The 13,461-nt window shown below is 38.0% G+C and overlaps 1 protein-coding gene across 6 annotated transcripts; it reads right to left on the bottom strand.

The window, feature by feature from the left end:
• Positions 1-2,484: 2,484 nt before the first annotated feature.
• On the bottom strand, positions 2,485-13,461 carry LOC126716603 (putative disease resistance protein At3g14460). 6 transcript variants are annotated; one of them, XR_007652146.1, is made up of 6 exons: positions 12,897-13,444; positions 12,379-12,490; positions 5,659-5,764; positions 4,994-5,126; positions 3,986-4,244; positions 2,485-2,830 (listed from the first exon to the last, which is right to left on the bottom strand). XR_007652146.1 is itself a non-coding variant. In XM_050417438.1 (2 exons), the coding sequence occupies exons 1-2, from the start codon at positions 13,442-13,444 to the stop codon at positions 12,487-12,489; spliced, it is 552 nt and encodes a 183-aa protein (XP_050273395.1). In that variant the 5' UTR covers positions 13,445-13,461; the 3' UTR covers positions 12,188-12,486. The 6 variants fall into 6 exon arrangements, 1 of the variants encoding a protein (XP_050273395.1); XR_007652144.1 differs by having other exon boundaries at positions 3,986-4,340; positions 12,897-13,442; XR_007652148.1 differs by lacking the exon at positions 3,986-4,244 and having other exon boundaries at positions 12,897-13,449.

The raw sequence follows: 13,461 nt of genomic DNA, 5'->3' as shown, positions 1-13,461 counted from the left end.
AAGAGGTATCCAACCAGATGAAGAACGTGTTGGATGAGTGGAACACGGCCACCAAGATCGTAGAAGATAATGAGAAAAAAGATGAGGAAGAAGAAGCTGCAACTGGTACTGCTAAGAGGAGGAAGGTATGGCCCCTGTTCAACTTTGATTTTTCAGTTACTAGTCTTCTTCAGCATCGTGATATTGCTCATAAGATAAAAGAACTGAACGAAAAATTAGATGAGATTAACAAAGAGAGGGAGATGTACGGGTTTGAATTGACAAGGAGCATTGAAGAAGTTGAACGACCAAAATCTACTTCCTTTGTTGATGTGTCTGAAATTCCGGGTCGTGGTGAGGTTAAGGATGAATTAGTGAGCATCCTATTGGGCAGGGGTAGTGAAGAAGAAAGAAACCCCCACATCATCTCTTTAGTGGGCCCGGGTGGTATTGGAAAAACGGCTCTTGCCCAAGTAGCCTACAATGATCGCGAGGTGCAAGCTCATTTTCAAATAAAAATATGGGTTTGTGTTTCTGATCCTTTCGATCAATGCAAGCTTGCCAAAGCAGTCCTTGAATCTATTGATCGGCAAACACCTAACATGACTACATTGCAAGGTCTATTGGATGGAATTTGTGACAAAATTAAGGGAAAAAAGTTTTTTCTTGTTTTAGATGATGTGTGGACAGAAGACTTCACAATGTGGGAGCCGTTCAGAATTACACTCAAATATGGTGTGCAAGGCAGTAGAATTCTAATCACCACACGCAAAGTTAAAGTTGCAGAGATGATGAGAAGTGCACGCAGGATTGATTTGGGTGTATTGCCTGATGATCAAGTTGAAGCACCTTCACATGAGTCTTGAAGTACATTGCTAGGGAAGCTTGGTAAATGAATATGGGGCTGAGACTGCACAACTCAGAACAAAAATGTCACTAAAGACTCTCTTATTGTTAAGTGAGAAAAATGGTTTTGTATCAAGATGCATTCCTATTGAATAATAAAGATACAATTGTGCCTTAATTTGTTTAAAGTATACATTTATATTTGTGGAGAGAAGAAAATGAGGATGAGTAGGCATTCTGAATGGTACGATGGTGCCGAGATTATTAGATTATTCAAGCCCCTTAAAATTTGTAAAACAATGAAGTTTTAGTTCCTAAGAATGGTTCCTAGTAGAGATGAAAGACTTCGACTACAAATAGACGATAATACAAATTACGTCTCTTGTCACACATATATAAGACATTAGAAATGATGGACAATGTTTGAAAGATTGACAATAATTACCCATCTTGTATTTCGGACTAGTGATTAAGATCTGGGAAGTAAATGTTGTGTTAAAATAACGACCAAGGGCAAGAGTGAATTTTTATTTTTATAAACAAACTATTTTTTTTTTTTTTTTATTGGCTATAGATGTTAGAAGTTCTAATCTAATTTATTTTTTCAACGTATTCATATGATGTTAGTGCATTTATCTTGTAATGTTGGGGAGGTTGAGTTATTTAAAAAATTCTTGATGAGATTTAGAGCACTAATGAATGGGGTGTCAAAATTAGAGGAGTACCCTTTACGAATTTTATCCATATAAGTGTGGAAGTGGGCTTACTTTCTATGGAAGTGAGGTGATTTTCTAAATAACCGTCTCACCCCTAGTATTTGTCAATAAAAACAAACCCTAAGTGCTTATAGAAAATGCTGGTGCCGCAAAACTAGGTAATAGGTCATGCATTGCACATCTATTAGGGTAAATAAAAGGAAACTTTAAAGTTGTGCTCTATGCTTAAAGCGTCAAACCTCTAAGTATGCACATGTAAAAATGATTGAAAATGACATTAATGAGATGTGGGAGTTATACAGTGTAAATTTTTAGGTGATAGTCTCCATTAAGCCGTTATGATGTTGGGTAAGAGTGACCTTGTTTAGATTTTCTATGTTATTTCGCAGCTTTTCACACACTTTGCATATATTTTTTGCTACAATTGGTACATTGTCATGCACCAAACCTGAATAAGGTCCAGAGAGCATGAGATATCTATTTGTTCAACCTGTGCAAGGATTTTTCTATAACCTTGATAAAATTGTTTTTACTCAAAAATAATAACCTGCTCATTTTGAGACAATCCATAACGAAATTAAACAAAATGCAACCATTTATAAAGAAAATGCAACATAATCTTTATAAATGGTTGAGAGTACCTATTCTAAATTTGCTTTTAGATATTATATAGATTATCTGCTTTTAAAGAAGCAACGTATTTGATATGACTTTTGAGATTCAATTGTTTGATAGTGTCCAAATAACATATTCAATAATTTGAAAGTGTCCAAATCAAACTCTTACAACATTCAATAGTTTGATAGGCTTCAAATCGAAGACTTGAGGAACTCAAACACAAGATGAAAACTAGAAAGTGTAAACAAACTTTGAATGAACTAAGTCTTTGTTTTTGTTATGGTATTAGGTGATAAATGGGACTCACACGTGTTTTGAGAGAAAATTCTCATGAAACAGTCTCATAAGATACTTTTCCAAAATATAGAGCACTAATGCACACACCCTAAATCAATACATATTCAATAGTCAATACATGAAAATGAAATCTTGAGAACCTGCAATAAATTGATTTGTACTTTGAATCCAATATGTCACTATAGAAGTTGAGTTGCATCCCAAGCTTCTGAATCTGAAAGCATATCCTTTTAGATTGTGCAACTGATATTCGTTAGTGTGTGTCCATTCCCACCAAGGTTTTTGGGTTGCTCCCTATCTCAAGTGAGATTCCACTTGTTTGACTTGTATCACCCTCCGGCTGCTACTAGGAGGAACTAGTAAACCATATTGGACTGTAATATTGGCAAATAATATACTATTATTTCCAAATGAGTTAGGGTTGTCATGAAAAATGAGGAAGAAATGTCACAACAAGAATATATCTTATCATAAAATTTATTTCTCATATACACAAATGTTGGTACGTGAGAAGAGTATTAGAAAATTTATGGTTTAAATCAAAATTAGAGAAAATTTATGTAACTTATGCCAACAAGCTTTTTCATTAATCACCAACTAAGGAAGAAGATCATTCAAGGCGAAAGCGTTAAAGGCTGTTATATATGAGTGGTCAATAATGTTTTTGCTGGAAATAATGTCATCAAACATTGAAGATGCATGCATTAGAGGAATAATAATACAAACACCTCTTATTTTCAACTCTTCTTATGGTTGATGGAAACATCATCCCAAGTTGATAAGATAGTACCATTGTGATCATTATGAGCAACACCCTAGAAATTATAGCTTTGAATCCAAAATTTTCATTAATGGTCTCAACAATTAAAACGTAAAACAAAAAATCCCTCAAGCCTTTAGCATATCAATGGCACATACTTATATATACTGCATTATATCATCATATTGATTTTAAAAAATAAATCAGACAGCATAAAGAGAACATGGCCCCCAATCCCCCACCAAACAAGGCCATAATTGAGTTTAATATACACTCAGTACTTGGACTAGGCTTTGCTTGGGCTGATTTGCCCTCCCAGTGAGGAATTTTCCAATGCCATGCTTGCTTGAATAAATTTACCATTTTTGGGATATAAAACAATGTCTTCAAGCCTGTCTAAATTGAACCAAGCATATAGCGAGTCAACAGATCAATATTAAATGTTTGCTGGAATGTGAATACAATCAGCCATCATAATGAATGGTATGCAGAAACAAGAGCTTGACCATGAATTATAGAATCACCTATACACAATCTTAAATCTTCATTTAGAAGTTGGTCTATATTCATTGTCTTTTCACTTGTTTTTTCATTTATTTTTTTATTATATTTTCTTGGTTATACATCACATAAAAAGTCTTGGTGTGCGAAACTAGTGGGCAGGCAAACAAGTAGAAAGATTATTTAAGAAGTGGGCAGAACATTTCCTTCTTCAATTATATATAATGAAGAATATTTAACAAGTAGAAAGATCTCAATCGTGCAATACCTCTTGCATTTCTTATGGATATCTCAATTTTCTTCATTGATCTATGTCTGCTACAACTCTTCCTCTATCTTCATCTAATACACTAGACACTCTTAGAGGCACATCTCTTCCAGTTGAGAAACCAACTGACAAATTGGTTTCAGCAAATGGTGAATTCTCTGCTGGGGTTTCCCTGTTGGATATAATGCCTTTTGCTTTGCCATATGGTTAAACAAGTACTCAACTCCCACAGTTGTTTGGATGGCAAACCACGATAAACCTGTTGATGAAAGAGGTTCAGTGCATTCTATTTTGAGGTGCATCCTTGCCTAACAATTTTCAACAGTATAGACAACTCTTCTCCAATAGGCTTAGACTGCATAAGTTTTACAAATGAGGTCATTGATTTAGGATGAAGGGGAGAAAACAGAAAATATACTTATGAGTAAAGCCTGAGAAATGAAAAGTTTCAACTATAGGTTTATTTATTGCCGATCAAATGGAAATTTTTTACTTCTGAAAACAAAATGATTTTATCAATGGAAAATAATGGGCAAACTTCTCTTCTATTGCCCTTTTCTAGAAAAGAACAATTATACTCACAATGATTAAGCTTTTCTAACCTCCATCCATCCCAACATCAATCCGGTGTTTGATTCCCCACCCATGAATTCTAGGCTTCTAGCAATTTCTTGATAAAGTGTACAACATATTGAAAATTTAAGAAAGTTCTTTAGTATGCTAGATATAAGACCATTATTTCAATGAAACATTTTATGTAAGACAATTATTTATATGAACATTATGTCAAAGCAGGCTTGGACTAGACCTCTAATCCCCAGTAAGTTGCTATTCGTTCACAATGAATTCAAACTCACATAAACACAGCAGAATGACATTGAGCAATATTTATAGTAATGATACAAAATTCACAATGATAATTACATAATTATATTGTTCTACTTCTCAGATAATATGAAAAGGCTAACAAAAAAGTATATTATGAGAAAAATAAGACTTAATAGGTACCTTTTGAGATGAGATATGCAGTACCAGTCTACCAGAACCCAGAGTTTATTTGGTTCATGTACTTGGAAAATAAGTTGCTGACTGTGCAGGAAGGCTGAAGCCACGAACTCAGAAAATAGTATAGGCATTTGAACTGCAAAAGAAAGACAAGATAACTAAAACAACAAAGGTCTTTAACTCTTTACGCACATAGTCACCATCAATTTTGATGTTTTGAAACAATAGCAAGCAATTTAAATTTTGATTTTTAGACTTCTTTGCAAATACCAAACGTATTTCAAAGCCTAAGCATTAAACTAGGAATGAGCATCATGAGCCATACACGAGCAATCCAAAGAGTACTTAGCAATGCTTTGTCTTTCTTCTTCTTTTTTATAAATTTTTGGGCGACTAGTTGTACAGACTATTTCCAACATTAGAATGTCAATTCCTACAGTGGGCTTCACTACTATGCATTAGATGTTGAAAACCCACTTACAAACATTAAAATGTGCATCCATGAGTGACACTTTGCTTCATCACAAAATGTACTCCCCCAAATCTGATGTTTGGTTGAAATAAGGCCAAAAGAGAATTAGATATTCAGCAGGAGGTTTTTATAGATGGAGAAGATTATAAGTAAAAACAGAAAGATGATTAAGCAGAAATATTGAGATATGCCTTACAGTAGAAGAGTACATAATCCAAGGTATTTTGTCTCCTTCTTGCCCGAATCCTTGATGGTCACTTTGTGCACTTCACACACTTCCATGTAATGAAGTACTTCAAACACTAAGACAAGAAATAACAATACAATATTACTTTATAAATAGATAACTAGCAAGTACCTAACCCTATAACTTTACAACTTGATAACTACCAATAACATTTTTAAGCTTTGAATGCCCCTCTCTCTTCTTTATAGTAGTATTACTCATAGAATTGTTATACCCAATGCCATGCCTTTGCCCTAACTACACATGGTTTGGGTGGAGGGCACTTACCATTGCACCATGGTTTGCCTTCTAGTATTACTCATAGAATGAAGAAATAATAATTTTCTAGCATTGATAAAGAAAGATAAAAGATTATGTACAAATGTTACTAGCATCTTTGAAGTCATAACAGAGCTTTCTACAAAAAGCACTATGATATGATGTTAAGATTGAGAAATATTTTACATAATGTCTAGACTGAAGGAGAGCAAAAAATTCCTAGGGTATTTTATTAGGTTAAAAAAATAATAATTATTGATCATAGAACAAAAAACAAATGCGGAAATAAATTAGAGAAAAGAAAAAAAGTAGAAAGGATAGAGTAACATATTCAAGAAGCAAAATTTAAGTGCCTAAATCAAGCAAGTTAGGACTGGTCCAATCTTCTCCTCTCCACTTTTTACGGTGTCCTTTTCAAAATGGGCAACTATGGATTGCAACAAATAGCAAGTATTTATCAAATTCTCCCCTCAACCCTTGGTGGTAACATCCCACTCTTCCCCATCTTCATTGACAAGAAACACATCACTAAGACAAGAAATCTATATGCATCCAGATTCAAACTTTTAAAGTTGTAACATCAAAGCCTGAAGATTAGCAACTACACACTCAAGCCCTCAAAATTAAGGATAGAATGTTGCATAAGTTGTAGATAGTAAAAATAAGAATATTATATAACAAGGCCAGATGCCAATAATAAAAATCTTTTTTTTTGATAGGTAATAAGACTTTTATTAAAAAAAATTGAACATCATGTTCACGATGGTGAACACTTTGAACAATGAAACAAATACAAGAAGATCAAGAGCTAAAAGAAATAGAAGCTAAAAAATCCGCTACCACAGTACAATTCGTACACCCCCAAATACGAGCCCAAAGAAACAGAGTACGAAAAAGTAAACATTTTAGATGTTCCAAAGTTCTCGCCTCGTCTTCAAAAATGCGGGCATTACGTTCCTGCCATACTAACCACATTAAACATGCCGGGACCATGTTCCAAATGATTGAAAGATGCTTTCCAAACCAGTTTCTCCAAATAAAGAAAAAAGATTTCACTGACCTTGGCATTACCCATTGAATCCCAAACACTGCAAAAACTTCACACCATAAGGCATGAGAGAACTTACAGTGAAGAAGAAGGTGGTTCACTGATTCTCCATCACAACAACACAAGCAACACCTATTAACCAAAAACTGACCTTTCTTAATAAGGTTGTCAATAGTGAGTATCCCATCATTAGCTGCTGTCCATAAGAAGAAAGACACCCGTTTAGGCACCTTAGTACGCCATATACATTCCCAAGGAAAGGCATCAGTGGTAGGACTAGATAGTAGCTTATAAAAAGAGCGCACATCAAAAACACCAGATGTAGTCAACCTCCAGACCAGCTGATCCTCCCCTTCACCCCTTGGCATAGAGGAATAAATAAACTCAAAGAATGAATAGACAGTGTTCGCCTGCCAATCCTGAGGACCATGACGAAACAATAAATTCCAACTCCTACCTCCTTCTGAATTTGATACAACCAAGTCAGAGACCCATGCTTCTTTAGCAATAGAGCAATCATACATGGAAGGGAAGAGGTCCTTTAAAGGAGTAGGCCCACACCATGGGTCATGCCAAAATCTAACACAGCTGCCCTCCCCCACAGTAAACAAAATCTGGCTAAAGAACTTCCCTGTTCCTTTTTGAATACTCCTCCACATCCCACACCCGTGAGCAACTCTGACCCCTCTAGTGCACCAACCTCCTCTCGCCTCTCCATATTTGTCTGCTATAACCTGACGCCATAATCTATAATTTTCTTTCCCAAACCGCCACAACCACTTCCCAAGCAAAGCCTTGTTAAACAGCCCAACTCTCCGGATTCCCAAACCACCACATTCAACTGGCAGGCATACCTTATCCCAAGCAACTAAAGGATATTTAAAAACATCCTCTAAGGCCCCCCAAAGGAAATTCCTCTGAATTCTTTCAATTCTTGCAGCCACAGCCTGAGGGATAGTAAATAACGATAAAAAGTAGGTGGGAAGGCTCGATAGGGTACTTTTTAACAAAATAAGCGTACCTCCTTTCGACAAATACAGCCTTTTCCATCCAGCCAACCATTTCTCCATTTTTTCAATAATAGGATTCCAAATTGATGAATCCTTATAATGTGCCCCAAGGGGCATGCCCAAATATCTCATAGGCAGAGTGCCCACCTTGCAGCAAAGGATACGAGCCAAACCATTCAAATCCCCAACATCACCAACAGGAACAATCTCACTCTTGCCTACATTCACTTTTAGGCCTGTAATAGCTTCAAAGAAGATCAGCACCATCCGCACATATAATAACTGGTCCCTAGCAGCATCACAAAACAGTATAGTGTCATCAGCAAAAAGAAGGTGAGAAATATGAATACCCCCATGTCTATGAGACCCCGCTTTAAATCCACAAAGAAAACCACCATTTTCTGTCCTCTTCAATAGTCTACTCAACACTTCCATAATCATAAGAAATAGAAGTGGAGATAAAGGATCCCCTTGGCGAAGACCACGAGAACTACCAAAAAAGCCTGCAGGAGATCCATTAACCAGAACAGAGAATTTAACTGTAGAGATGCATGCCTTGATCCACCTACTCCACCTTGCCCCAAAACCCATCCTTTCCATAAGGTAAAATAGTGCATTCCAGTTCACATGATCATAAGCCTTCTCAATGTCCAGCTTTATTATAACACCTGGAATACCACACTTCAACCTGCTGTCTAAGCATTCATTAGCAACAAGAACTGAATCAAGGATTTGTCTCCCTCCCACAAAAGAGTTTTGAGAGTCCGATATCAGTTTATCCAAAACTCCTCGAAGCCTATGAGCCAACACCTTAGCCAACAGTTTATAAAGACTGCCCACAAGACTAATAGGGCGAAAGTCTTTGATATTTACTGCATTAGTCTTCTTGGGGATCAAACAAAGAAACGTGGCATTAAGAGATTTCTCAAAAACACACTGACTGTGAAAATCTTTGAAGAAAGCCAATATATCCCCTTCTAAAACACTCCAGCATTTCTGAAAGAATGCCATAGTAAACCCATCTGGCCCAGGGGCCTTATCGCCTTCCGCCTCCTTAAGAGCCTTAAGAATCTCCTCCTTCTCAAACTCTCTCTCCAACATAGACCTCTCAGTTTCGTCTAGACAAGCGAACTCTAACCCATCAATAGTAGGTCTCCAAGTTTCTGGTTCCTGATATAATCTCTTGTAAAAATCCACCACTTGATCCGTAACATCTGATTCCTCCTCAAAGAGAACGCCATTCACCTCCACTCCCCTAATCTGATTTGTTCGCCTATGGGAATTGGCAATTCTATGAAAGAACCGTGTGTTGTTATCCCCTTCCTTGATAAAAAGAGCCTTGGATTTCTGCCTCCAAGAAATCTCTTCCAAGGAAGCTAGAAAATCTATATCAGATTTAACCACCAACCTTCTAGCCCTATCCTCTTGAGTCAACACCTGCATCTCTTCTCTTGAGTCAATGTCTAAGAGCTCTGCCAAAAGACTCTTTTTCCTAAAAGCTACATCACCAAAAACATTCTTGTTCCAATGCTTCAAATCCCTTTTAAGAGCTTTCAATTTACAAGCTAGAACATAACTTGGAGGTCCTATGAAATGATAACCATTCCACCAATGACGAACCATATCCACAAAACCCTCCACTTTTAACCACATATTTTCAAATCTAAAAGGGCTTTTCCCCCTCGACATACCACCAGCCTCTACTAGCAAAGGACAATGATCCGACACCACCCTGGGGAGAGTTCTTTGAGTCACATCTAAGAAATGCTCTTCCCAATCTGCTGTCATCAAAACTCTATCAAGTCTGGACATAGAAGGACTATCAGAGTCTCGAAACCAAGTATATTCACCTCCTACCAAAGGCAGATCAATCAGCGAATGCTTAGCAATGAAATCCGAGAATTTAAACATGGCTGGACTGAACGAGTTACAGCCAAGTCTCTCAGCCGGGTAACGGATAACATTGAAATCCCCCAACAAGCACCAAGCCCCAGCCCACCGTGATCTCACTGAGTCTAATTCTGCCCACATAGCATCCCTAAGACTTCCATCAGTCGGTCCATACACCCCTGAACAAATCCATTCAAAGCCATCTGACACACCCTTCAACACAACAGAAATTGAAAAACTTCCAACCACTGAATCTACTCTCTCAAAAACCCGTCTATCCCACATCAGAATAACACCCCCAGATGTATGTATGGCATCTAAAGCCCCCCAGTCTACAAAGGGACTACCCCAGAGACTTTTAACCAATCTGGAATTTGTGCTGTCAAGTTTAGATTCTTGAACACAAACGATATCACACTTCCATTCCCGTAAAAGATTCTTCACAACATCTCTCTTATGAGGATTATTCAAACCCCTCACATTCCATGACAGCATTTTTAAATTCATTTACCAACAAATAAACCCAAACTAGAGGATTTCAAACTGCCTCTAGTACTTCTACCAGAACACCCATCATAATTAATAGATGAAAACAAATTTCTTAACTCCCTCATCCCCTTTTGGTTTGAATTGCTTACCCGACGAGTGGTAACAGCAGTTGCTTGCTGCTCCCAAACCCTCTCAAGTTTTTGAAAAAAATCAATACACTGTCTCTCGCAACAATCAATTGGGAAACCCACATAGGTACCAAAATCTCTAATCATCCTGCTCACCCATTCTGAAGGCTCCAAAACCTCTTCCACTGAAATCCCATCCGAGCCATCATCCATAGAGACGAGATCAAGAGAACCATTTGGGTCCCACAGAGCCAGAGGTGTAATGACCTCAGGATTAACAGCCTCCTCACCCTTACCCAAAGGCAAAGAAGCATCCCAAATCAGTCTAGAAACCTCAGAGTCAACCGACCCACAACCCACCTCAGAAATAGGAACATTCAAGTCCGAAACCACCCTCACTTGGCTCTGAACCTGAACTGGACACCCAGAATTTTCAATAGTTGTCACACGAGCTCCAAGACCTGTATCGGCAACCAAAAACCCAGTCCCTTGGTCCACGTTTTGATCAGCGACAACAGGGGAGCATGCCGGTGCTCTATCGACACTCAAGTCTGCCTCCACAACAGTGCCGTGAACAACTGACCCCGACTCACGATCGACGAGCTTCGAATCAGTCACAAGTGGGTCGCTCAGTCTCTCGCCGGAGCACTGGAACTCCCCTGACTCTTCCATGTGAGCCGGTTCCTCAACGGACTTCATATCGGCAACATGGAAGCCACCCAGCGACCCATTCGGAGCATTGATCGCCGATAGAGGTTCGTTGGAGGCTTGGTTCACTACCGCCGGTCCTGTCGGCACAAAGGGAGGCTGAGCCAGTCGAGTTGGGCTGAGCCGATCACCCTCAACTGCCACTTCCGTCACTGCTAAAGGAGAAATCATCACTGGTGTCGTAGTCGTAAGCGAGACCAAGGGCTGGTTAAAAGACTCCAGTACAGATGGGCCACTAGAAGAGCTCTCTCCAGTCTCCATGTTACATGGGCTTGACCAGCCCAGGCCCAAATTAGAAGATTTAGTGCCCAACAGACCCACTGTATTACCCAAAAGAGTTTGGGTTTTCTGAATGCACGGGTCCAGGCCTCCTGTTTTAATCTGAGCATTAATACTCTCCCTTGCTACCCATTTGCCAGCTTGTTTACCACCCTTAATACCATCCCAAGAAACCCGCCTCTTTCCAAACTCATTCACCTCCACAATCAATCCTCTCCCTAGCCAACGTGACTTCCTATTATCATGCAACTTTCCAAACTCAACAATATTTGAATTCAAATTGAACTTGAAAGGAATATTGTGATTATTACCTTCCGGGATTTTCTCCTTAATAATAGTCTTACCATTAATACCACCTTCTTCACCCTCACCACCACCCACGGCTGCCTGGGGAAGACTTCCGGCCTGCTTTTCTGAAACTACTACCTGTGTATTGTCACTCGGAAGGTCCAAAATATTCTTCACAACACCATCCTTGACTTTTTCTTTGATAAAGGGCTGCTGAACAGGCTTTGGCCTTGCCTGCACTGGAGCTTTGACAGCTTCCACATAGGATCTGGCAGCACGAGTTATCCCCCAATAATAAAAATCTACTAGTAAAGTTTCAGCACTATTCAGTTTGGGTTCATTTTAAAAAATAAAAACAAAAATTCTTCGTTATATTCACACATGCATTCCGGTAATGTTGCAAATAGTGGTCTTACTAGATAGAATAATTGGTGATGGGGTTGTTGTGAGTTTGGCCTAAATTTGACAAAGTTGCTAGTAATTTCTTTGGTGGGAGTTTTTGAGAGATAATTAAAATAATAAATTGATGTTTCAGCCAAATGGCAGAAGTAGCAGAAGAGCAAGAAGTTACCCTTTATTGATTCAGACTTGCTCACACGCCCTTCAGAAAACCATTGCTGACAGTGTCGTTGTGAGTTTTGCCAGAATTTGATAAAATTACGGAAAGGTCATTGTTTGTTTACCTGAAATCAAGAAAATGAGCAAGACCCATATAAAATATTAAACCGCAAATGAAATAGAAAGAGGTAGGCATTTGAATTTAGTTGTTTACTTTTAAATGCAAATGAGAGTTAAAATTTTGTGACTCTGTTCATTTGATTAGTCTATCTAAAATTCCAAACTTATATTTTTTTAAAATTATTTGTGAAATTTTATTAAACCCATCAATCAATTTTGGATACATCACAATATAGCTCTGAATCTAAGCAACAACAGTAAACCGCACTAATTCAAATTTATGTGAATAGTTAAATTTCATAAATCTACGTTGTTAGTAATTTATTTTCCGTCGGAATTTTAACCAGAAAATGAGAATATTTAATTGATAGTATTTGTTTTCAAAATAAAAGAAGAAGCCGAACTAGTTACCGCAACGTAGGGAATGGAGTATCAGTTAATTTGATGATTGGGATGTGAGAAATGTTGCGCCAGTCCACTCCTGTCTCTCTTCGGCAACGTTTCTTGATAATTGGACAGTCACCGATCTCCAATTCCTTCAATGGAGTTGTTCGCAGGAAATCCGGCAACGACTTTAACTTTCTGCAGTAGTGAATTGTCAACTTTTGAAGACGCGGCATTATAGTAATACAGTCTTCGTCTTCTTTTCCTCCTTCTCTCGTTCCTCCAATCCATTCTTCCCACTCGCCCAAACCAAAGAATTCGAGATATTTCAAATTTGGGAATATTTTCATGTCTTCTTTCTTGTTTTCAGATTCTATTCCCAAAAAATCAACTCCAACTTTTTTCAATCTCTGCGCAAACGATATAGTTAATGATTCGAGGCTCGGAATCATCCCCAAAGAAGGCAAACTCATTAACTCCCTGGCGTAATAGAGACAAAGCTCTTTCAAATTGGTTAAAGACGCCAACCAAATAGGAGACAATGTGGTGCCCCGGTAATAACTAATGCGTAACATCTCACAATTCTTGAGGT

This window comes from Quercus robur, chromosome 3 (assembly GCF_932294415.1).
Source record: "Quercus robur chromosome 3, dhQueRobu3.1, whole genome shotgun sequence".
NCBI classification, from domain to species: domain Eukaryota; kingdom Viridiplantae; phylum Streptophyta; class Magnoliopsida; order Fagales; family Fagaceae; genus Quercus; species Quercus robur.
Note: the sequence above shows the minus strand (reverse complement) of the source record. Positions and strands in the feature narration are given on the sequence as shown.

Bases quoted from the DNA above. Each gene is read 5' to 3' on its own strand.
- LOC126716603 (XM_050417438.1), bottom strand. From the start codon at position 13,444: ATGTTACGCATTAGTTATTACCGGGGCACCACATTGTCTCCTATTTGG.